General features: G+C 40.8%; 1 protein-coding gene across 1 annotated transcript in view; it reads left to right on the top strand.

Moving 5' to 3' along the window:
* Positions 1 to 25,613, top strand: part of trpc5a (transient receptor potential cation channel, subfamily C, member 5a) — a 106,928-nt gene that overhangs the window by 47,031 nt on the left and 34,284 nt on the right. Inside the window, exons 5-8 of the mRNA XM_071459415.1 lie at positions 5,884 to 6,000; positions 6,156 to 6,218; positions 6,778 to 6,915; positions 7,418 to 7,624. Coding sequence (XP_071315516.1) covers positions 5,884 to 6,000; positions 6,156 to 6,218; positions 6,778 to 6,915; positions 7,418 to 7,624 — 525 coding nt within the window. The remainder of the gene's footprint in view (positions 1 to 5,883; positions 6,001 to 6,155; positions 6,219 to 6,777; positions 6,916 to 7,417; positions 7,625 to 25,613) is intronic.

Raw genomic sequence — 25,613 nt, 5'->3', positions numbered from 1 at the left:
AGAGGAAGTAAGAGTGAGAGAGATTCAGAATCATAGGGGAGTAGAGATGAAGCGAGAGAGAGTGAGAGACATTGGACGAGAACAGAGATCAGAGAGAGAGAGGAATGGTCGGGAACAAGAGGATATTTTAAAATAAAGAGAGAAACAGATAAGAGAAGAGAAACAGAGACTTCTTCTTTTACATTAATTCTTGGACCATCTGAGGCTGTGAGGTGCCACATCGCCATGGCAACCAACCCTTGGCCGAAGCAGAGGATTGTGGGAAGGTTTTGGTTGCCTCTCAGCTGGACGAGGATGGGAACAAATCTGTTCTCGCTGCGTTTCTGTTTCATCTGTACTTTTTCTCATCTTCTCTTGTTTTCCACTCGTTCATCTCTTCACTCGTTTCCTGTTTATTAATTCAGTTATTTTATTCACCACACACAGTGACGATAGAGACACAGACTCCTGGAGGTTTAGAAAATGTCTGCTTCTCTTCAGTCTTTAACATGTAAATGATCAGAGATGTTTCCACTCACATTTCAGACAATATTTACATATTAAACTCTCATTATCATTTATAGATCATTAGACAGGAGGTAAATGACATTATTAGCTGGTAGATGTGACGTTCATGTTCTGTCTCCCCTGCAGTCGCCCTGAGTGTTAATCATCTGCTGCAGACAACAACAAACAGTGTGGTGATCACAACTAACAAACAAAGGTCACAACAGTGTTACTGACTGTTTTCACACTGTCACCTGCAGATTCGTGATGCTAGCTTCAGTCTCTGAGCCTGACCTCAGTCAGGTCACTGTACACAAGGAGACGCACAAACCGAGGTTAATGAAAAGATTCCAGTTTGCTCTGATTGCTTTTGAGTGCACAGAGATGAGAGAGAGACTGAGGGGAAAATAACCTCAGCTACAGCTAATGACTAACAAACAGACGTCAGCGGTCAAATGAACTGCAGCAAAAATATGAGATATTTAAACTAGAAGAAGAAGATTGAAGTTCTTCTAATTTGGGGCTTTTTATGACATTCAAAATTACCCAGCAGCACAAATGATCTTTCAAACCTCACATACCTGTGATCACTGCATGAAAAGACCCAAATCCAGATGAATCAGAATCTGAATCAGAAATAATTAATCGCTCACAGGAAATTCTTATGTTGCAGTGCTCTATTTCACATTTACAGAATATAATAAAATCTATAATTAAAAACCCATCTTCAAAATATAAAAATAATATATATATATATATATATATATATATATAAAGAATATTACCCTGTCAACAATAGACACTATATACATATTTAAAATTACAGTACAGATTGAAGTCGTACAGAATTGTTGTGAGATGCTACAGACTTCATCACTGTCTGAACACTGAAACCACAAACAGCAACATTCAGGGTCAGGTACTCAGGTTAATGCTCCAAGTAAAAGTAGCTGTTAAACCTGCATGTGATACCTATATTAAGAGCTCTGTGTGTGTGTGTGTGTGTGTGTGTGTGTGTGTGTGTGTGTGTGTGTGTGTGTGTGTGTGTTTTCTAAACTGCTCTTTATCAGCTGACAGGTAGAGTCGATGCCTTTTATCTTCTCTTGCAGAGCAAAACTGTTGACCTTTCTGCCGTCCTCTCCATCTGACTCAACCTGACTCCCCCTCTCTCTTTCATTACCTCTCTCTCTCTCTCTCTCTCTCTCTGTCTGTCTGTCTGTCTGTCTGTCTGTCTTCATCCTCCTCCCTCGCTCCCTTTTTTTTTTTTTTCATCTGTCCTCCCTCCCTTCATCTCGCCTCTCTTCTCCTCTCCTACTTCATGATTAACTACAAGCAAATGCAGTTTTCTACATCACCGGCTCATGGGAAATAGAGGGAAAGAGGCAGCGAGGCTAGGAAGGAAGGAAGTAAGGAAGGGAGAAAGGGGAAAGAAAGGAGGATGAAATCTGAAGAGAAGTAGAGATGCATGAATGAAGGAGGGAGAAAGAGATTGTGACACTCATGCAGGGAAGAGTGCAGGAGGTGGTGAGAGCGAGGGAATAAGAAAGGAAGAACACAAGGAAGTGATAGAGAGAGGAATAGTTACAGAGACAGAGAGAGAGAGAGAGAGAGAGAGAGAGATATGTAGATGAGGAGACTCCCTCTCTCACTTTCCTTTGATGTGTGAAGTGTGGAAAAAAAAGATTAAGTGTGTGTGTTGAGGGAGTCAAAGATAATTTTTGGTTGTTTTGATCTGTGTGTGTGTGTGTGTGTGTGTGTGTGTGTGTGTGTGTGTGTGTGTGAGAGAGAGAGAGAGAGAGAGCTTGTGGATGCTTGTGTGTTATCAGTGTCTATGGATGTGAAGATTGAAATGTGTGTTTATGTACAGGTTTACGTTTACCTTTTTGAGTTTTATTTAATTCTCTACTGTACTGTTCTGCAAAAAATCAGCTGAGATTTGGATCAGACAGAGATGAGCTTCCTGTAGTTTCACTCTTTATTGATTTCTTTCTTCAAACTCTAAACTGAGGGAAGAAGAAGAAAAAGAACTGTTTGGAGAAAAACTAGTAGTTTTACTTTAGTTGAGCAGCAGAACAGAAATTACATTTTTTAATAAGTCTTTGAGTCCCTGGACCCGAGTCAGGCCGGATCCAAACTGTACTGACTCCTACAGGGTTGGGTGGCGCTGGTCTCTGATCTGTGTGTCAAAGGTCAAGGTCACTGTGACCTCACAAAATATGTTTTTGGCCATAACTCACAAATTAATTCACTAATTATGACACAATTTAACTCAGATTTCGATAAGGATAAAATGAAGAGATGACATTTCATACCCAAAAGGTCAAAGGTAAACTTCACTGTGACATCATAATGTTCTGCAAAAACACCCGTGCTGTAAATCAGGAAGGGGAGAGTGTGATGTTTCCTACAACTTGATTGGTCGGTGGAAGAGGGGGCGCGGTACCATATAGTTTCTGACTGCACATGTTTCATCTGATCTGAATAACTTTTACTGTTTATTTTTTGTTCTAAATATTTATTTATTCTAAATACCTTTGGATCCTTTTGTTTTCTTGGCTGGACGGCAGTTCAGAGTGTGTCTAACTACATACCTGGACCCATAATGTCTCTCTGAGACTGATCCCACCGTCCACTAAACTTCTCTTTAAGTTCAGATCTGTTGTTAGAAAAAGTGAATTAATTAATTAATTAATGCAAGTCGAGTCCAGGTCGAAAGTTTCCACATGTCTGTTGCTGTAATATAATGCAGGAAAATAAGGGTTAATGAAAAAATAAAATCAATCATTTAAAACTGATCCTTTCAAATTAAAAGTCTTCAAATCAAAAACACATGTTTGTGCCCAAAATGTACCCAAAGTATGTAGGTCATTTTTCCTGTGTGTGTGTGTGTGTGTGTGTGTGTGTGTGTGTGTGTGTGTGTGTTCTCTGCCTGTCTCTTTAATCATTGTGTGATGTCCAGCCCGTGGCAGCTGTTCTCACACTCCTTATCACGCCAGGGAAAAAAAGAGAGAGATCAGATGAAGAAAACAGGTTTTGGCAGGAGAAAGGAGGGAAAGAGAGAGAGAGAGAGGGAGTGGAAGAGGAGAGAGAGAAAAGGAGGAGAGGAGGTAGAGAGAAAAATTAGGATGGCAGGGGGTTAGACAAGGAGAAAGATGGAGTGAGGAGATGATGAAGAGGAGATGAATGTGTGAGACCGGGAGGTGGGAAAAGAGGAGGAGAAGGAGGAGGTGAGATGAGGAAGGCAGTGGAGAAGATGGAGACAGACGCAGACAGAGATGAGACGAAGAGGATGAGGAGAAGCACTCTGCTTCATCCTCCCTCTGAGAGATGAAAGAGTCCACACGTGTTCGCTCCACTCCTCCCTCCTCCCTCGTTCCCTCCTCTTCCTCCCGTCTGCTCCTTACACTCCTTCTTCTGATGTCTCGGAGTCTGTGTGTGTGTGTGTGTGAGTGAAAGGATTTGGAGACTCTATGTGCTACGACATGCACAGACACTTAATTTGGCAACAACAATGTAAATGATTTACACTACAACACACTGTTCCAGCTTTAAGTGTTTATGAATGTATTAATCAATAATTAGAATAAAACATAATGAATGACAATATATTAAAAACTAACAGTTGTAGTAACGTAAAATATGTCTTCATGAGGCAGATTATTGTAGCTGTTTACAACTACATTATAGTCTGTTATAAACTATTTATTTAATGTTTAAATACTGTTTAGATTAAAGTGTTCCCCTTGAAGTAATGAGAGTTTTAATGTTCAGTTTTCTCAGAAAATTTTAAAGGTTTAGGTTGTTTTTGACATTATTTGCATCAAATCTCTGGTGTTTTATTTCTTTTTATTCACTCACAACTTGTAGAATATAAACCGTCCAGACAGAGATGATGTCTGCTTCCAAAACAATCTTCCAGAATCCATTACATATGGCTGGCAGGTTTGTTGTTGCCGTGGTTGTTGCCAGGCAACAGGCAGAGACTCCAGGAAGTCACTGCTCTTGGCCAAGAAACAGTCTGGTACATAACCCCCTCAAAAGCCTTTTTACATTTTGGGTTTTGTACAGGATAAACAATCGACATACAGCAAGGCCGTCAGTGAGCTTCAGAGGTGCTGATACCTGACTGGATGTTTCGTTTGTCATCAGTTATTTATTGTATCAAACAGGAAGTATTAGATATAAAAGGAGGGATGAAACACATGTGTAAGTATAGTTTGTCAGGTGTGTATCCAGAGCTCCCTCCACCAGCAGGCAATGAGTTATAATAATAATAGTGATACTAAGTAAAATCAATTACAACACATAAAAACAACCCGATTCCCGCCCCTCATCACTAAGATCATTAATAAAGTCAATTTAAGTTGTGTCATTCAATTGAACTATTTTACAAATGTACATACTAGCTGTTCCTGTCTTTATGCTAAGCTAAGCTAACCAGGTGTTGGCTATAGCGTCATGTTTACTGTACAGACCTGAGAGAGGAATCAGTCTTCTAATTATTATTAAGATTATTTCCCAAACTGTCTCTTCCTTTAACAACAAGCATAAACTGTAGGATACGACTCATATTACCTGCAACAGGTGGACCGGACCTTTGTTGTCATGGTAACAGTAATTAACATGCTGTTAATCTAATCTTGTGGAGGGGTCACGGTCAGATGGAACAACACTGGCTATCCTATCGCAGATATACAGGCTCATTTTTTTATGTGATGATCACCAGGATAGTTACTTTTTCATTACTTGGAAACATGGAAAGTAGGAAAGTGACTGGTTATAATAAACAGCTGCATATAAATATTACAATTGTTTGTTCACTTGACTTGAAGTTTAAGCTTCTTAACTACGAATCATGTGCACTTCACTCCTTCTGTTTGAGCGGATTCATTCAACCGGCGCGGTTCACAGAGCAGATTTATTTACTACAGGTTTATACAGATTTGAATGAAAACACATCCTTTATCTTTTCTCTCTCTGCCATCTACCTGTAACGACGACCACCTGGTTTGTACTGTGTAATGAAGCAGCAGGTGTTCAGAGTGGCATCAGTGAGATATATAATGAGTTTTGGAGTGGATGTGACTTTAAATAAATGGACCTCTGTGGCGCCGTTGAATAGATTTCACTAATTTAATTTGTTTTATTCTGATTCAAGTGAGTTTAATTTGATTCATCTTTCGGCTAATTCGTCCTTTGCTGTTCGTCGTTGTCCCGACGTAACGCCGCCACACGTAGAGCTGAATCACAGCTTCCTAATCACACAAAAAGCTCCTTTTAATTTCAGTTTTTCACAAAAATATAAAACTCACATTGGTTTATTAAACAGTGAACATCAGCCCCTCAGTGTCTTCTACTCATTTACACATTATAAGAGCTTTTGTTCATGTTCTTCAGGTTCCCTCACTGATGATGGACAGCCAGTTTTCAGAGTTCACCCCGGACATAACTCCCATCATGCTCGCTGCTCACACCAACAACTACGAGATCATCAAGCTGCTCGTCCAGCGGAAGGTGACGACACTGAGATAACTTATCAATACAACGTTTGAAGATGATTTCCTAACAAATCATATAGAAAAATAAACAGTTTAAAAACGAATATGTATTAACCTGTTTGAATCGGTACATAAAGCTGTAATGAGTTATTCTGCTGTTATTGTGTGCAGGTCACCATCCCCAGACCGCACCAGATCCGATGTGACTGTGTCGAGTGCGTCTCCAGTTCGGAGGTAAGTGATCGTTCCTCAGCAGAAAATCAATATTTGAATAAACTGTAATTACTCTCAACGAGCTCTGACGTTTATTTTCAGCAGCTTTTCTGAAGCAATGTATTTCCCTCCTCTGGTCCCTGTGATCTTCCACCTGAACCGTGAGACACTTAACCTGCTCAGTTTTCTTCTTGTTGCAATGTGTAACCACATTAAAGACACAGGTTAAATTTACATCTAATGAAGGTGTGTACTGAGGCTCTGGTCCCTGCTGTCCTCACAGTGTGTGACCTCCAGAGTTCAGTGCTAATTTAACACACACAGGAAACTTGACTGGATGAAAATAAACAGAATTAGAGTTTAAATAAGGAAATAACTGTAGAAAATGAAGCACTGAGTTCTACGAACACAATTTGTTGAGGGGCTGTAGCTGAGTTAAACAAACCTGGGGTTTTATGCTTCTAAGATTTAAGGCCTAACCTTGAAGCTGCTTCCTGTCTCTAAAGAAGATGGAGCAGATCCTGGTATGGCACAGGAGAAACATCTTTATCCTCCTCTTTACCTGTGCTTCCTTCTGTAGGTTGACAGTCTCCGGCATTCACGGTCTCGACTCAACATCTACAAGGCTCTGGCCTCGCCGTCCCTCATCGCACTGTCCAGTGAAGACCCCATCCTCACTGCCTTCAGACTGGGCTGGGAACTGAAAGAGCTCAGCAAGGTATGGAGATCAGTGAGGTTTTAACAGTGAGTTGTCGAGTACTACAGTATTTGGACTGAAACAGGATTAGCCTCATGATTTCTGCCGGTTTTTATTTCCACAATATACAGCTCGCTGTCAGATTAAACGAGGCACCTACTTAAAGTATCACTTTAAAGAGTCAGTCCACCAGGAGCCTCCAGAGCAGATTCAGTCCTCTGCATCGATTCTACAAACACCCATGTGGATTGTAGTGGAGAGATGCCACATCCTAAACTGGATGGATCATAATTTCTGTCACCGGTCCTTCGGGCTCAGTTTTATCTTTGGTAACAAGAGCAGAAATTCTCTTCTTTCAGTGTGGAGCCTCAAATAACATCAAATAATTCCTTTTATTTTAGACCAGCAGTCCTAGAGAGCTGGAGACAGTGTCAAACCATAACAGTTATGAAATCCAAGAACAAACCAAAAAGGTTTTTCTTATCACCCTCACAAGCTGTGATATCTTCTCCTCTCCTCTCAGGTGGAGAATGAGTTTCGTCAGGAGTACGAGGAGCTGTCTCAGCAGTGCAAACGGTTCGCCAAAGACCTGCTGGACCAGGCCAGGAGTTCAAGAGAGCTGGAGACCATCCTGAACCACCGAGACAACGACCAGAGCGAGGACCTAGACCCCAGACAGTGCCACGACCTGGCCAAGCTCAAACTGGCCATCAAATACCACCAAAAAGAGGTAAGGGCTCGACCTGGAAAGCTTCTATTCATGCAACAGGAAAAGGAAAAGAAGAGGAGTTTATTTTTCACACATTTTAGGCTCAGGAAAACCTTTCAAGTCCCTTTTATTATAACAGCAATGTTGTGTTTAAGTGTATGAAAATATTGATGGAAACTGTGAGTATGGTGCAGCATGTCTGTGTGTGTGTGTATAGTTTATATTATTTCTGAATATGCTTCTTCACTGGTGTCAATAGTTAAATATGCTAAATAAGCTCAGCTAAGCTAGTATTATGTGTGTGTATATATATATATATATATATATATATATATATATATATATATATATATATATTAAGCTAGCTAATATGCTATGTCAGTAACAATACAACAGCTGATAAATGCGTGTGTCATGCTAACTGTAGGTATGTTAACAAGCTAATTTTAGCACATTAGCAACATGAGTGTTTGTGTTGTTGGGTGCATTCTGTTGAAAACAGACTAGAACCTTCTGCCCTAGTTACGTCTGTTAAAACACACACACACACACTCTTAAACACACAATCCCGTTGTACAACCTTGTCTTTGAGGAATTGAGAGACTTGTTCTCCTCGTGGGACTTGTCAGAGGAGAGTGAGAAAGCAATAGAAAGAGACAGAGTGAGGAGAGCCGTGAGCGGGTTCGGCGAGGGAGGGGAGCGGAGGACGAACGGGACAAGGAGGAGAAGAACAGGACTGAGTGAGATAATGAGCTGGAGCAAGTGTGAGCGGATACAATGCGAACAAACATGAAAGACAGATTTAATGGGACAGAAACAGAGAAAAGAGAGCTAGAGGGATTTAGCGAGTGCATGAGCGAGAAAGAGATGGAGAGTTAGACAACAAAACCGAGTTGGAAAACCCCCCGAGGCGATCTCCGTCTCTCGCCGTCCGTCAGCCTGTCTGTCTCCAGCTTTCGGAGACAGAGGGATACTGCCAGACGGATGAAAGCAGAGGTGAAAGGACAGAGCGAGGGGGAGGAGAGGAGGGATGACAGCAGCCACGATATGTAGATGGACCGGGGGAGTCGTGGAGGCATAAGAGTGGGAAGCGAAGTGCTTTTACTCTCTTGGGTACGAGAAGTGATGAAGGTGAAGATCTGAGGGCCAGACGAGGTGGTGACAAGATCACACGGTTAAAGAGTTTGAACCAAGTCTGAATGTTTGGTACGAGATTTTTAAAAACAGGGCATCCTCATCACACACGGAAGCTTTTCATAGGGAGCCATTTTTCTGCAAGAAAAAAATTATAATAGACACAGACATGTCATCTTTGGGCAAATGTTATTTTTATTTTTCAAATGCCCTGCAGGTACCAAACATTCATAATTACAGAGGTAAACTCTAGATATCATCTAATACCTGTTAATGAAAATTTTCAATATAACACCAACGCAAAACCCAAATTCTTGTTCTGATAACAAAGTAAACATTTTCGATACCTTGAATTGAAGAAAATAGACATTTTATTTTTACTAAAGAAAAGAAAACACCACATCTTAGTTAAAAGCAGCCATTAACTTATGCTAACATGTCAGATGTTACATGCTAACAAGCTAACATTTTGATTGTCAGAACAGTAACTGGAAGAATGTTAACATGCTAACACATGTTGTTATGGGTAATATTACACGCTAATGAGCTAATCTTGGCATATTTCACCTCCTAATATATGTTCCCATGCTAATTTGCTGAATTTTGCATGATAAACATTACATTCAAAATTATGCTAAATATGTGCTCACATGCTAATGTTATGTATGTGCTTTCATGCTAATATGCTGGATGTTACATGCTAAAAAGCTAACATAGCAAAAGTTAACAGACACAGACTAAATATTAGCATGTCAATGTACTAATTGCAAAAATGTCATTGCTATTTAACAGTGGCATGTTCAACACTGTACATTTGTGCAATACTAGCTCCGTATAGGTAGATGTGCTAACTTTGTTTATGCTAAGCAACCAAAAGAAGCTTGGGTAAAAAAAAAAAGCTGATTTTAGACTGTCAAAGTAAATAAGACTATGAATGTGAGTAAGTTTGATGCCAGCCTTTGGTACCTGATGGCTTTTGATACTCAAAGAGGCAAAAAAAGTTTGAGGTTCAACAGGAGGACGGGAGTGACTTTTTCGCCCTTGAAAAAGGGTGAAAAAAAGATGAAGGAAGGAGGGAAAGCACAGAACAGATTGAACAATGAAGGGTGTCTTTCCTGAGTAGTTATAGGGAAGAACGCTGCGGTGAATGGGATGTGGGAAAGAGATGATGAGACGGATGAGAACTGCTTACTTGCCCTTGTGTAGTAGTGACAGAGGTGATGATTTAATACATAATCTATGTCTGGTGAGGATGGGGAGATGACTGTAGACATTAGCATATAAATTGAGATTTTTTTTTTTTTTATAAAAAGCTTCAGATAGATAATTCATTTTGTGGCCTAAACAACAACAACTCCTTATTGACTGGGACGTTTTCTATTACTGCTCACATCTAACACGATTTCTCCATTGGCCTAATAAGTGTGTTATGTATATCTACACAGTGATTGTTAGGTGAAACACATTTTGTATCATCACACACATCACAGTGATTTTTAAAGGTTGGCTTCAAATTACTTTATAGAGAAACAAAAGACGTGACGGCAATTAAATTTTGGGGCAGGTGTTGTGTGTGTTTTTGTGGATGTGCAAACCTCCAAATAGAAACCGAAGACATGAACAACCTTGTTTGATGGATTTAAAGGTCCCATATAGCTATTGGCATATTGTTAAAGCTTTATGTCAGGATTATAAATGCAAAAATGTTGGCAGTAAACGTTTTTTTCCCTTTAATCCATTATCTTTATGTCCGCTGTAGAATGTCAGAAAAAGGAAAAAAGGCCATCACACGTCCTCAGAGACAAAGACGATGTCTTCAAATCACTTGATCACCAATTAACCAAAGTCTGCAAATCTTCACATTAGAGAAGCAGGAACCAGTGAATATTTGACTTACTGCTTTATAAATTAAGTTTTGATAATGATTCAATGTCAAAATTATTCATTTAATTTCTATCAGTGGATTAATCACTGAATCAGGAGCACAGAGACCTGCGCCAGTTAGCAAAGGAAACAGGGCTGTTGTTTTGAACAGTCTTTATCAGCACTGTAAAGCTGCAACTTCACTGTGAAGAGTTTCCAGCCGACTTCCTGTGGTTGTGTTGTGTATTTTATTATTGTCGTCAGCCAACATGAGGATGTTGTTAAATAGATTTTTTTTCGTTTTTATCGTGTTAATAGTGATCCATTGATTCCACTGGTCTTCTGGTATCAGTGACATTATCATTCCACCAACCGGTCACATTTCTCTCACTATATTGCGCGATAGACAGTAAAACGCTAATTAAATATCCGTCATGCTTTCTTGAGATGTGACTCACAGAAACTCAGAGGAAGCAGCCTAACAGTCTGTTTTTCTGAAGTGATACCATCCACTACACCTTGCTGGGAGGTATAATTGGCTGCAGCTCTGGCAGAGTAGTCCTTTGAGCAAGACTTGCACAGAAAGTAGAAAGTCTTATTTTTCCTGAACATCCCGTGGCGTTGTGAAGGTTGCAGAAGCAACTCTCAGCTCTAAAATTAGACATACCCTCAAATTTAGACTGAGGAGAGGGGAGGAGGAAATGAGGAGCACGATGAGAAGATGTGAAGGAGTTAGAAAGCCGCAGAGAGGGAAACAGGGAGGAAGAGGGAGCTGTCAGTGGTTAATAATAAGACATTTTCAAATTGTAGAGGAGGGAGATATAAAGACAGAGGAGGACAGGCAGGGTTAGAGAGAGAGAGAGAGAGAGGGATGAAGTGATAAAGAGGAAGAGAGCTATTACAGAGGATATGTACCAAATATCTGCCACTGAGGCAGACAGTAGAGATACCACACGTTCTTATGTTGGAAATATTGTCTAAAGTGTGATTTACATTTTCCATGTTATTACAGGTTTAATTTGGCTGGATATTGATGGAAATGTTCTGATGCCATTGTATCACTATATCGTCCCTCTTGGTTTTAATTAACAACTTAAAGCTCCACACAGTCTAAAGGTAGATGTCCATGTGTTTGTGATTCTAAAGCAGGTCTAGGTTCTATATTAATACTGTGAAAGTATCAAAGCCTCAGTCCACAGAGAAATGCACACAGCCTGTATTCAGAAACTGAGCCTTAAAACCAGCCGTCAGGACTTCTGGAACTTTGTGATGTCACAACAAAGCAGTCACCGCTCTCAGCCACACCCCAAGCCCCGCCCACCTGGACCCACCATCCAACCTTTGGATTTGGTTTCTCTCAGTGTTTACTTAAAATAAAATACATTTTATTGGTTCACTCAGAGGAGATGTAAAACTACACTGAGATGGTTTTTGGTTCTTAAAACCACAAATGCATCTTCTTATGGATGAACACTTCAAATATAACATTGTAAAAGTGGAAAATATGGGACCTTTAAAACTCAAATTCATCAGCATCTGTCATAGACGTTGTCTTTACACAAACATTACCTCAGTATAACGAGGTGTAAGGCTGATTTAATTATCATTTAAATTAAACAGAGAATAAATAAGACTAAGCAGAATTTTAATACTCCAGGCTATAGACACAATTCAGGAGGTACTCAGCACGATTTAATACCCAGAGCTGTGTATAATAGTTTTTATTATTCAAACCATGTATTTTAATTAACTGGGAATCTACTATTTTTAAAAAGACATGAAACTCTTTTAAAACTCCATGTGATTCCCACATGATATATGGTCACAATGTTAATTAAAATTAAATTTAAAAAATTGTTTTTGTTTATTGCACAGATCCAGATTTTGGTTGCACTGAAAACTCTCGTTCAGACTTAAAGTCTTCAGACTACAGCTGCCCCGACAAATGTGAGGCTTGTTTGGCAGCTTTGTCTCACACGAGCATTTGTGCCAATAAAAGTCACTGTAGTGACAGAAACAGATGCAGGGAGGAAAACAGAGAGATGAGCAGAGATAAACAGAGACTGACAAAAATGAAGAAAGTGGAAAAAGAGAGAGAGAGACAGCTGCCAGCAAAAATCAGCCATATTCCAGAGCAGTTGTTAACATGAGAGACAGAGAAGGAGAGAAAGACCGAGCGGGAGTTAATGGATTTTAGGGGAGAGAGACAGATGTCAACAAAAATATCTGTTTTCTTAAATCATTTTGTCTGAGAGGAAACAAGTAAACATGTGTAAAAGGAAACAAGGGATGGAGGGAGAGCAGGAGAGGAGATGGAAAACCTGAGCATTTCCTCAGTGACTCGCTCTGTTTCACTTTCACCTTTGACATGAATTCAGCATGAGGAAGACGAGGAAGAGGATGTGGTGAGATGAAGTGATATGTAAGAGGAAGACAAACGGCAAGAAAGACAGGAAGCAGGGTAGAAGAAGAAGGGAGGAGAGATGTTTCTGCATTTACAAGTAAATATTCAACGTCTGGCTCATGTTTTGAGAAATACTGATAAAAGATCTGAGTTGTTCTCCGTCAGTGTAAATATTTCAAAATAGCTGAAATGCTCGGCAGCTAAAACACTTCAGATGGAGATCAGGTTATAAATGAGCTTATAAATGACCTGTTTGATCCCTATTTTTTTCATATATTTCTATCATTCATGCATGATAGAATCACATTAGGTCCCTTCCTTTGTCTTCTTTGTGTTTGTTTCTTAGTTGTTTCATTTTGTTTTTGATTATTTGAAATAAGATCAAATTATCTGCAAATTAACTAAGATTATATTTGCAAATATTTTCCCTTTAACTAACTAGCAAATGTTTCAATTACTAAAGAGAATAAAGGCAGTGATAAGGGAACTCTCACATGGTGCAACACTTAATATGAAATGTAATGAAAGACACTGGTGACTTATATAAATAGTCTGCAATTAAAAAAAACTTTAACAAATGAATATAACTGTCATTATTGAGGCAGGTACATGTTCTAATAAAACAAACATGGCCTTCTTGTTAGGTTTGTTTTTGTACCAAATTCTTAGATGTTAGACAATATTTCCAGGTTAATGACTGACCCTGAATCAATGATGATGTTGTTGTCATTCAGCGGTTTGATGATGAGACATTAGAAACAGCAGCACATTATTTTATAGATCATTAAAGGTGGCAGGTTTAGATGTAAATGTGTTGATCCAGAGCTTCAGGTGTCCGAGATTATCTCTATAAACACTGAGTGTCTGAGTCTCTGCTCTCGTGTCCTGACAGACAGGAACACCGGCCCCTGGACGCCATGACAACAGATGTTGACAAACAAACAGATGCCACATTAGCCTCTCCAGACACCCTTTACATATATATGTGTGTGTGTGTGTGTGTGTGTGTGTGTGTGTGTGTGTGTGTGTGCACTCTTTATGTAAATGTGCCTGTTTGTGACTGAACATGCAGATGTTTCTTTGTGCACGTGTGTGTGTCACTTGTCCTCTCTTCTTGTGTAGAAGAAATTTTAACATTTTATTTTATGGGTTTGGCATGCAAGTGTGTGTGTGTGTGTGTGTGTGTGAGGAGACAGCTGATGAACACTGTCAGTACATTTACGTAAGCCTTCTCTCTCTCTTTCTCTCTCTCTATCTTTCTCCTCCCGTTTCTCCATTACTCAATATTACAGCTTCCTCTCCGTTTTCCTCCCTCTCTCTTTCATCTTTTTCCTTCTTGCCACATTCATTCACCGCATCTCTCTCTTCTTCTTCTTCTTAATTTTCTCATGAACTCATTCATTGTGTTTTCTCTTTTCATCCCTCTCTCTCTCTCTCGCTCTCTCTCTGGATGACCTCCTCTTTATTTCTCGTCTGTGTTCATGTTCTGTCTGCGTGTTTGTCTGTGTGACGGAGGTTGAGGTGTCACACGCTGAGTGTTGCCACAATGCTTCACCAGCTCCAGGCTTTTAGAGCAAATTATATAACACACACACACACACACTCTGTGGCCGTGGTGTTTCTTTAAGAGTCCCAGACAGGTAACCTCCTGTGGCGTCATTAACACCCTGAGAGATGTTGAGGTCTCATTGTGAGTCATAAGGGTCACATTAGATCCCAGACGACCAAACACAGCCATCGTGCTGCTGCAGATGTGTGACACATCTACAGATGTTGATCCGGCTCATTCCCTCCCTTCCATCCATGTTCATACCTCTTATAGAGAATGATGTCGTGGACTAAAGGTGCAGCGTTCCCTCCTTAAACAGGTGTGTAGGTGTAGGTGCTGCCACAGTCGCAGGTGTTATTGTTGACGTCTGAGGGCTTCCAACATGGCCGCCAGAGAGCGCATTACATCACCTGACAACCTTGAGTTGAACAGGACAAACTGTGTGTGTGTGTGTGTGTGTGTGTGTGTGCGCGCACATGCTTGTCAGTATTCTCCAATGAGATCAATGCAAATTACATCTCCAATATACTCCCCATTTTTCTCTGGGATCAATACATGCTGCTGGACACACACACACACACACACACACACACACACACTCTGACAGTCCAACTCGGCATTCCATACACTCCTCTCTGGCTCTGTCTTTTCCTTCATCATCCTCTCTTTCTCTCCTTCTCTCCCTCCATTTTGCCTTTTTAACCTTCTCTCTCTGTCTCCTGGGAAATCTGCTCATCCATTCACATACCCTCCATCCATTCATTCCTTCATGTCTTCATCCCTTCTACTCCTCCTCCTCCCTCTTCCCATGTCCTCCTAACTGACTCCTCTCTTCTTCTCTTCACTTTTCATGTCTTACCATCTTCTTTCTTCCCTTCTCCTCTTGTCTTTACCCCTTCCTCCTCCTCCTCCTCCTCATCCTCCTCCTCCCGTTACTGTTTTTTGTCCTCTCTTGTCCTCTTTTCTCCTCCTTTCTTGTCTCATCTCCTTGTTTCCTCTCTTCTCCTTTCTTCTCTCTTCCTCCCTCAGTTCCTTTCCTTGCTTCTTGTTTCTGCTCCTCCACTCCTGTCTTGTTTCCTTTACTCTTCTCTTTCCTCCTCTTTCTTCCCTCCTCTTGTTTCCTCTTCCCTTGTCTCCTCTGATTCCTTGTTTGGTCCTTCTTGTTTTCTGTGGTTTTATCTCCTCCTTTCCTTTCTCCTCCCATCTCCCTGTAGATTTGGCCAAAGTTATTGATCCAGCTTTCAACCTTTCCTGTGATAAACTGAACAGAAAAGAAAAAGAGAAGGGGGAGGAAAAGGAGGGGAGGGGCTTAAAGTGTGAGGACTTGCGTAACGCCAAAGTAACTTTGGGTTTCGATTCAGTGGTTTCAACCTAATGGGTAAATTGCACACACAAACACACACACACACACACGGGGTCGCCCATCATGCCGAGGGCCTTTAAACCCGAAATAAACTGTCTGATTGGCTGTTTGACACACAGGAAGTAATGAGCTGTGTCTAACTGGCTGTCAGAGAAGTCGTCCTGATAAACAGGTGTAACTGGGAAAAGTGTGAACAGGTGGAAAAGGAGAAGCAGATGGACACATCGACACAGTGAAGGTCCAGATGTGAAGCTGATGTTTGTGCTAACATAGCTTCTATTTTTGAAAAACTAATAAAACAAAGTGAAAAATCAAGGCCCGTCCCGTGTTTAGTCCTCACTGAATTATTCATGCTGAGATTATACGGACTGAGACTTTAATGCTGTGTCATCCACTTCAAACACCTTTAATAATTAAGGCTGCCATCTAAATGGGAGTTCTGTCTCTGTGGATTATTGGTGTTTATTAGTGCTGAGGCGAGAGTGCAGTGACAGGATAAACACATGCTTACACACTCCACTGCGCACACACACACACACACACACACACACACACACACACACACACACACACACACACACACACACACACACACAACTAGAGATATGTGCACTAAATGTAGTTTTATTGAGTGAAAGTGAAAGTCCTGGGGTGAACCGCTGCCCTGTTTTCAATGCTACACACAAACACATACATGCTGCAGTAACATCGCCCACGGCCCGGTGGTGTAACGATCAGCTGTATGGAAACCAGGAGCAAATCCTCCTGTGAAGGATGGACAGCTGCAAGAAAGTGTGTGTGAGAGAGAGAGAGAGGAAAGTGATGGAGAGATGGAAGAAACACAACTTGAGAAGTAAACTTTTAGGGGATGTAAAGAATACTCCACCATGTCATTTAAGGTTAGCGATCCAATACTGATTAGACAAGTTTAAACTCCACAAGCTTGAAATTTTGACCTTGCTGAGTTTATTACAGCCCAAGCCAAACCCAAGCCTAATCTGATCCAAACCCAGTCCTAGCCCAATCCTAAACTGATCCTAACCTGAGCCTAACCCAATCTTGATCCTAACTGGAGTCTAACTTTCTGGTCTCACACCAATCTCTTCCTGACCCAATCCTGGTCTGCTCATTATCAGATCCTGGGTTGATAATAGACTAATCTTAACCCAATCCTGACCCGATCATATTCTGATGGTGGTCCAGTTCTGGCTCAGTCCTGACCTGAATCAATGTGTTAGTCAGTGTGAGTGTTGAAAAATGAAAAGCTGTATGTTTTATGTTGAACTTAAAGATAAACACTGACATCATAAACTTAATATTAATGTTACTTAACAGATAAGGTTTTATTACATTAGTAATATGTTAGGTTCACACTGTGCATGAGAATATATGACATTAAATATCAAGAATAAAGAGGGAGAACGAGAATAATCTAAGAAATGATGATGGATGAAATCTTTGCTGAAAGAGCTGAAATTGAGATATTGGCGTCGCTAATTGACACATTTCTGCTCATTTCATCATTCAAAGCCGCCGCGTGTCACACAGGACGGTGAAGCAGGAAATCACATCTGAAACATTCGACTTTGATAGTTTATTATTATAATATCACAATGTTTTGTAACTATGGGAGGAGGGATGAAAGCAAGACATATGCTGAAGAAGGAAGATGAAGATAAGTAAAGGATGGAACAAATGAATCATTGAAGGAGAAGAAGAGATGGAAAGAGAACAAGTTGTTACTGAATAATAAGCCATAATTCAGTTTTTCCTCACCTTGTTGCCTGGCACTGTGAAGTGTTGCTCATGTGCGAGTGTGTGTGTGTGTGTGTGTGTGTGTGTGTGTGTGTGTGTTAGTCCGTCCAACACTGCTGAGAGAGAGAGAGAAGGAGAGGAGCTTGGAGACTTTCCAAAACAGCCCAATTTATTCACTGTCCTCTTTTGCTGCTGCAGAGAAACAAGAGCGTGAATCAAAAGAAAGAGGAAGATTGAGATGTTGACTTTCTCATCATAATCAAGTGCGGCTGTAAAGTACACCCAGCTGATCCATGCTCTGATGTGTTAATGTCAGTTATTTGTTGCAGCCAAGTGGACGGAGAGTGGGCTGAAACTCTTCTGTGACATTTGAGACGTTTACAAGGTTTGCTTTGATGGGACGCAAACAGGAAGCAGTTTGCAGACGATAAAACCTGCGGGAGAGAGCAGGAGGTGAGGATGAAGGCGGGACGGAGCGAGAGACAGACTGGTGGTTGTGAGCTGACACGGCAGGTGGAGGGAAGACGTGAAGAAACAAAACCAGAGCGAGGTGGAGAGGTGGAACAGAGGAAACCAGGCACAGAAATAGAGTCAGCAAAAGAACGAGTGACTCACATACAGCAGGGACGTGAAATATATCTTTTCTAGTTTGCTCTACTTTTCTTTCTTCTGTTTGTTTTTTTGGCAGATAAAAAGAAAATATGAAAGTCTGGAAGAAATGAAGAAGAGAGCTAGAGGGAGAATAAAATTGGTGCAGACAGAAAACAGATGGGAAAAAAAACAAACAGGAAGTTTGAAAGAGGTTTGATAAATGACAGCAATCAAGCAGAGATGGAGAGGGAGAGAGAAATTGATATTAAGGGGTGGGAGGAGATGGAGCTATTTTGAGGAGCAGCATGCAGGGAGAAAGATAAATGGACAGATAAATAGCAGGAGGAAAGACAACTTGAATTTTTGCCTGTAAATGGTTTTTGCTGTTTGGGAACAGTTTGCTTCCAGAAGTGAGGTACGGTGAAAATTGTCCACAGTTAACAGCAGAGAGAAGAAGCTTCTTAAAATGTAGTGAGGAAAAGCTTCAGGACCAGTATGGAGAGATAGTTTGAGCAAACAAGACCTTTTCTAACATACTGTGCATTATTAATCTGGACAAATCAATAATGTTTTAAGTCAGACTCCGGAGTCCCGAGTCACCTGGTAGACCTGGTGCCACAGTCGAGTCCTTGCTGCAACGGCGTTTGAGTCTGGCCCCGGCCCTTTGCTGTCATTTCTACTGTCACTATAAAATAAAACAGAAATATCAATCTTAAAAACATGTTTTGTGCAGAGTAACCACATTATTTCTCTGTTTTAAATGTAAATTTGCCTTCACCTCCAGATTTGTAGGTTGGAGCCTGAAATCTTGGCTGTTATTTAAAAAGCTACCTACATGTTTTTGTTGCTAGAAGGAGAGAGTTAGCCTCGGAGAGTCGGACTGAATTTCTAACATCATTTCCCTTCAGGCTACGTCCACACTACTGTGTTTTACTTCCAAAGAGCAAGTTTACTCCTGCCGTCCACACTACTCGAGTTTTCGAGCCCCTAAAACAGAGACTTTTCAAAATGCTGCCCCCAGCAGAGAATGTCAAGACGTAGACTCCTAGACAAGGAGTCTGTTGGTTAGTGTATTTAGCATCTTTTATTTGTTTGTTGTTTCTTAGCTTGTAACTGGCAGTGGCTGACACAGTGTTAGTGGTTGTGCTAATGGTAACTCTGGCTCTCTGTCCTGACAAGGTTTGAGGTTTATTTAATCTCCTCAGCTGTTTCCATCCTCTCTTCTTCCCCTCTGGCCTCGTCCTCTGTTTCCTCTGAAACCGACAGAAACAGCATCATACTGAGACCTTTGCTGTGTTATTTACCTCCTGTTTCCTTCTGTCTCTTCTCCTCCTGTGGTTTCAGTTCGTCTCTTCTCCTTGTTGATCTGCAGATTAAAGGAGACGTTTGAGCACAGAGCCTTCACTCATTCTCAACGTCTAACCTCCATTTAACCCACAATAAAACCCCTGAAACATTCATGTGTGTGCGTGAGAGAGAGTCCAGTGATTGTATGTGTGTGTCTCCCCATATTGTGTGTGTGTGTGTGTGTGTGTGTGTGTGTGTGTGTGTGTGCTTTGAATCATTTAAGTGTCTTTTTTTGTCTTTGGGCCTGTGATACCTGCAGTCCTGCTAAATTATACATTAACAGTTGTCTCAATAATAAATGGATTGTGTGCGTGTGTGTGTTTGTATACTGATGCGTTTACTCAAGTGTGTGACCATATTTGTTTGCATTTGTGTGTGTGTAACTTTTCCCCGTGTCTGTGTGTGTGTGTGTGTGTGTGTGTGTGTGTGGGGTTCAATAATCCGCAACAGCAGCTGAATAATATATTGACCTTCATTCATGTTTTATTCACCACATCCAAATAAATTATTGCTTTGATTAATCTATCAACACGTGTCCTCAATTAGAAGGCTTCACACACACACACACACACACACACACACACACACACACACACACACACACACACAACATCTGCAGTGTTCAGTGACTATTTTGTTCTCTCTATCTTATCTCCATAAATCGTTTGTGTTGATTGCCTTTCCTCAAATACGCTGCCAGACTATTGTTTCTCACACACACACACACACACACACACACACACAGCCTCGGCCAAGTGCACACACACACACATTCACACACACTCTCATCTACACAAATTGTTGCTAATCTGATCAGTGAACACCTCTGCACAGCACAGAGTGTAGCGGGAAGTTTTAGTGGCATCATTAAGCAAAAAGGGAAAATAAAGCAAAGCACCCAAAGAGATGCTTTTGTTTTTTTATGTTTTTTATTGTTGTTTCTGAATATTTGTCAGTAAAATTACAATTATAGATAAATTGTAGCATCTTTGTACATTTACTCAAGGTTTGGTCAAGGTCCATGGGTTTGTTTTTTTATGGAGGTAATTTCTTTAATTATATATATGGTAACGCACAAAGTGTTTCTTCTTCTTCTTTTCTGACAGTTAGTTGGTTGATCGTGTATTGTTTCTGTATCTGGTTTGAATGGAAACGTCATGCCAGTATGCTTCATGCTTGACTCGAATTGAATTGACTCGAATTGAATTGAATTGAATTGAATTGAACTGAGAGGGCAAAGGGAGTGAAATCAACCAAAGACAGGAGAAGGGGAGCGGGTGGAGAGGTGGAGACAGGGAGGGAAAAGAGAAAGAAATAGAAACAGACAGAAGAGAAAAGTGGGACAGAGAGAGATGAAGAATTGTGTTCACAGGAGACTAAAACGAGGATGTCCAACAGATAGGAAGGATTAACAGAAGACAGAGACACAGAGAGAGAGAGAGGGAGAGAGATCAAATATGAATAAGACTGAATGAGAGAGGGCACACACATGAACACTTTCCATATTTCCATATACGTCACAAGCGTATGCTCAGCCAGATTAAATTAGTGTTAGCATAGCTTTGGGTTAGCATATTGCATTTGTTTAGTGGCAAGGGTAGATTACATCAGGCTGCACGGAAATTGAATTATCTGACGCTATGTAGCGTAGCCGCAGTTAGCATATTTCTTAGTTTAGTGGTCAAGGCAGATTGCTCAGAAATTGAATTAGCTGGAAAATAGCTTTGGGTAGCAGATTGTAGTTTAATGTCGGGAGCAGAATAAAGTGGAGTGACCGGAGCATGTGGAGAGGACAGTGACACTGAGCTGGTTAACTCAGCATATTCGCATTCATACAGTTCAGGGATGGAGCATGGATTATTATTATATGTACAGTGGTGATGAGGAAACACCAAGTTCAGCTCAGCAGGAAGTGGAGAGCAACACCGAGGGCCGTTCTCAGACTTGAGACAACTGCTTATGTTCTAATTGAGCCCCGTTTTTTAGCCTGTAGTTGTTCGCATTTTCTCAAACTGTCACTTTTCAAAATTGTGCTGAACTGTCTATTAGTGGTTCCTGTTTGCGATGTACAGACAACTGCCGCTGCATTACTGTGATACAGAAAACTCAAAAATGTGATGTTTCTGCAAAGAAAGGGTCTGAACCTCTCTTCTGATTGGCTGACTGCTTCTGAATGATTCAAAAAAATATAGTAGATTTCAGTAAACCAAATCCTGCAAGCTGGGCGGGGCTTGAGGCATGGCTGAGGGCGGTGACTACTTAGTTGTGACATCACAAAGTTCCAGAAGTCCTGACAGCTGGTTTTAAGGCTCAGTTTCTGAATACAGGCTGTGTGCATTTCTCTGTGGACTGAGGCTTTGATACTTTCACAGTATTAATATAGAACCTAGACCTGCTTTATAATCACAAACACATGGACATCTACCTTTATACTGTGTGGAGCTTTAAGTACTTTAACTGCCACCATGCTGCACTGCTGCAGTTCCACCTGCTGACTGTGTTGGTGTCTCTGTTTCACCTCTCACAGTATCTTTGCCACCACTTTCATCAACCGGACCATAAATTAGAGACACTGGAGGCAGGATTGCAGTTTGAAGGAAAAGTAAGAGGGATTGGTAATGAGCTTTTAACTCTGCCTTTATGCGCTACAATAGAATAGAGATGGATTGAGTTGAGTTTCATTCTTTGTCCACAGTCTCTGTGTCCATCATGCGGCCTGCAGAAGGTTCCTGAACGTTCCCACCTTGATACACGCTGCAGCAGCGGAAATGCAAATATAATGTAAAAGCCTATTCATCTCGCAGCACTCCAGGCTGCTGCTTCACTCAGTACGTTAACATGAGTCATCAGAACTCGACTGAGCAGCTCCACAAAGACTTTAATAAAAGGGGGTTTGGGGCCTTTTTGGAGAGCCAGGTTTTCCACTCTGCTAATATCCCTGTCTGTGCCGGACCCCTGGAGTATCTGCCGGATGGCTCCCTGCATTTATTAGTGATTAAAAATACTTATCACTTTTTTTTCCTTTTAAAAAAAAATCTGCACTCCCAATGCTGCAAAGACAAAAGAAACGTCTCCAGTGATGACTCAAGAATGTTTTCAGCAATTTATAAGCTGTGATTATTTAACATGAGTGAGTGAGTCTCTATCAGTTGGCAGCTACTCTTCTCTTCAGCTATAATTCACAGCATACTTCATACTCGTCTCTGATTCATTCTTGTATGTTTGGCGATTGATTTTTTAAATGTCACTTGAAGCTCAGTGGGCTGTGAGCAGTACAGATTTCATGGTATATCTTGTCCTGGTTGTTATTATTGTGTGTTGTTGTGGGTGCATGTGTTGGTGCGTGGGTGTGAAGTTTTTTTTTAATGCTGTTTTATGAAAGAACAGTAGCAGTGAGATCTTGACAAACAATCTTACATGTTCAAAGATTGTTGACTTAAGAAAAGCTCCTCAATCAGAAGATCCAGAATCTGTACGATCACCCTGCTGAAGTGTGTTTGAGCAAAAACCTGAATCCCAACCAGCTCTAAATCTGCTTTTGGGTAACTGACCTTAAAGATCCAATATGGTCTAAAGGTAGATGTCCATGTATTTCTGATGATAAAGCAGGTCTAGGTTCTATATTAATACTGTGAAATCAAAGCCTCAGTCCACAGAGAAATGTACACAGCTTGTATTCAGAAACTGAGCCCTAAAACCAGCCGTCAGGACTTCTGGGTCTTTGTGATGTCACAAAAAAGCCATGCCCCAAGCCCCACCCACCTGGACCCAACATCCAACCTTGCAGGATTTGGTTTCTCTGAGTGTTTACCTGAAATCTGCCATATTTTTATGGGATCACGTAGAAAACAGTCAGCCAATCAGAAGAGAGGCTTTCTGAGAGAGGAGACATAAAATTACACTGAGATGGTTTTTAATTCTTAAAACAACAAATATATCTTCTTATGGATATCAACACTTCAAATAAAACACAGGAGAAGTGTAACATATGGGAAATTTAAGCTCTGATGTCACTCATTTTTTCACATAACAGATCAGTAAACAGTCATAACCTGCAAATACACACAACTTTATGTCTGTGGAAACAGCAAAGGTATGTCTTTGTGTGTCTTTAAAGCATAATCAACCATGATGATTATAGACTTCAGACTAACCATCATGCAATGCACTCAACGCTCACAATGAAATGACAACACATTCATTATTCAGATTTCAACTGAGGGTGCAGTGCTTTTTTTATTCCTGTAGAACTGCTTGTCTAAGATAGTCTACCATTGTCTCAATAAGCAAAATGTGGAACCATTCCTTTAATTTAAAGGTTATTCATTTCTATAAATCATTTTATATATTTGTGGAAAATGGTATATTTTTTATTTTAAAGTGAATCTTATTAGATTTTCTTCTGAACCTAAGTTTGATTTTCTTTACAAGAAAAACCGTTTCTCCCCTTCAAGTCATTTTCAGACATCTCTCTCTCTCTCTCTCTCTCTCTCTCTCTCTCTCTCTCTCTCTCCTGTACATCACTGCCAGCAGTAAAAGCAGTGTGTGTATGTGTGTGTTATGTAAAGCTGCTATTGGATTAGCATGAAAAACGTGTTGTGCGCTGCAGGCACACTGAGATTAAGTTTAAGACTTTATCCTCTGCAGTTTTCACACCACTGACCTGGCCTGTTGGGAGGGGGGAAGGGGGGTGGCGGAGAGGGGAGAGGGGGAGTGCAAGAGACAGACCGTGGTAATCGATTGAAGGCGGACTGGAAATTTATCATGGTGGTGCAGTGGCGCTTTTCCATTGCTCAGTAGAAATTGGAGGTGTGTGAAGAGAGAGAATTAAAAGTAAAAGTTTAAAATTTTAGACCGTTAACACAAGGGAGAAATGTTGTATATCAACATGGAAAGTTGTGAATATGTTGATACTGAAGTGTAAAATGTACGATGTTCTGTTGCAGGTTTTTCATGGTCTGGTGTCCTTCGTCTTATACGAGCACTGAAATCTGAAAGGTCATAGCTTACGATCCTCATCGAACGGCTCAGTGAAACCTCTCGCTCTGTAGGAAAACACGTACATTTGTTGTGTTTCTCCACTTACTTATTCAAGTTTTTCTTCCCTGGATTTGTCACTCGTCTGTAGCACAACTGACCTCCCTCCTCGCCCACTGTTCGCTCATTCACATAACACTCAGGCCTGTTCCGCTGCCTGGATACGTACCGTATATTTATCTTGCCGTTACCTGCTGATACTCGCTGACCAGTGGTGATGAAACACAACACCCACCACCCCAGTTTTCACTCGTGTGTTACGCAACTGAAGCTGATTCATGGGTTGTTGGTTAAAACAGTCACTTTAATGATCTGTGAGATGTCGCATGTTGTTCTCCATGACGACATAGCAACAAAAAACAGTCTTATGTCTCTATGACCTCTGATTGGTCGAGAACCTCTGAATGGAGCGGTTACATCATCGTTAAAGGTCTTTGTTTGAGTAGTAAACTACGACCAGGATGTTTTTACCAACTGAAGCTCGGCGAAATCGAGACCGAAACAGAAAAGGACAGAAAAGAGCAGACTGCTGTAGTTTAGTGGAGCCCAGAGATCAACTCGCTCATTAACATACTGCTGCCATAGCAACAAGAAACCAAACTGGAGCCGAGCGAGGGATGGAGAGAGGGAGTTGGAGGTGAAAGAGGAAGGAGGAAGACTAGAGAAAGAGGTGATGGAAGAAAAGGAGAGAATAAAAAGAGGAAAGAACATATAAAGAAGGAAAGAAGGAGAGTTGAGGAGTGAAGTGAAAAGGAGGGAGAAAAGGCTGAAAAGAGATGAAGAAAAAGAAATGGTTCAGGGTGAGAGGAAGAAGGGACTTGGAGGAGAGGAGAAAAAGAGGATGAGACAAAAACAGGAGAGGAAAAAGAGGAGGAAGTGAAGAAGAAGAAGAAGGTCAAAAAAGAAAGAGAGAAGAAGAAAAGAAGAGCAGGAACACTGAGGATGAAGAGGATTAGAGACAGGACAG

This window comes from Trachinotus anak, unplaced genomic scaffold, assembly GCF_046630095.1.
Source record: "Trachinotus anak isolate AG129_WGS33_773 ecotype Australia unplaced genomic scaffold, CSIRO_AGI_Tana_v1 ptg000023l, whole genome shotgun sequence".
NCBI classification, from domain to species: Eukaryota; Metazoa; Chordata; class Actinopteri; order Carangiformes; family Carangidae; genus Trachinotus; species Trachinotus anak.
This window is presented reverse-complemented; position numbering and strand designations above follow the sequence as displayed.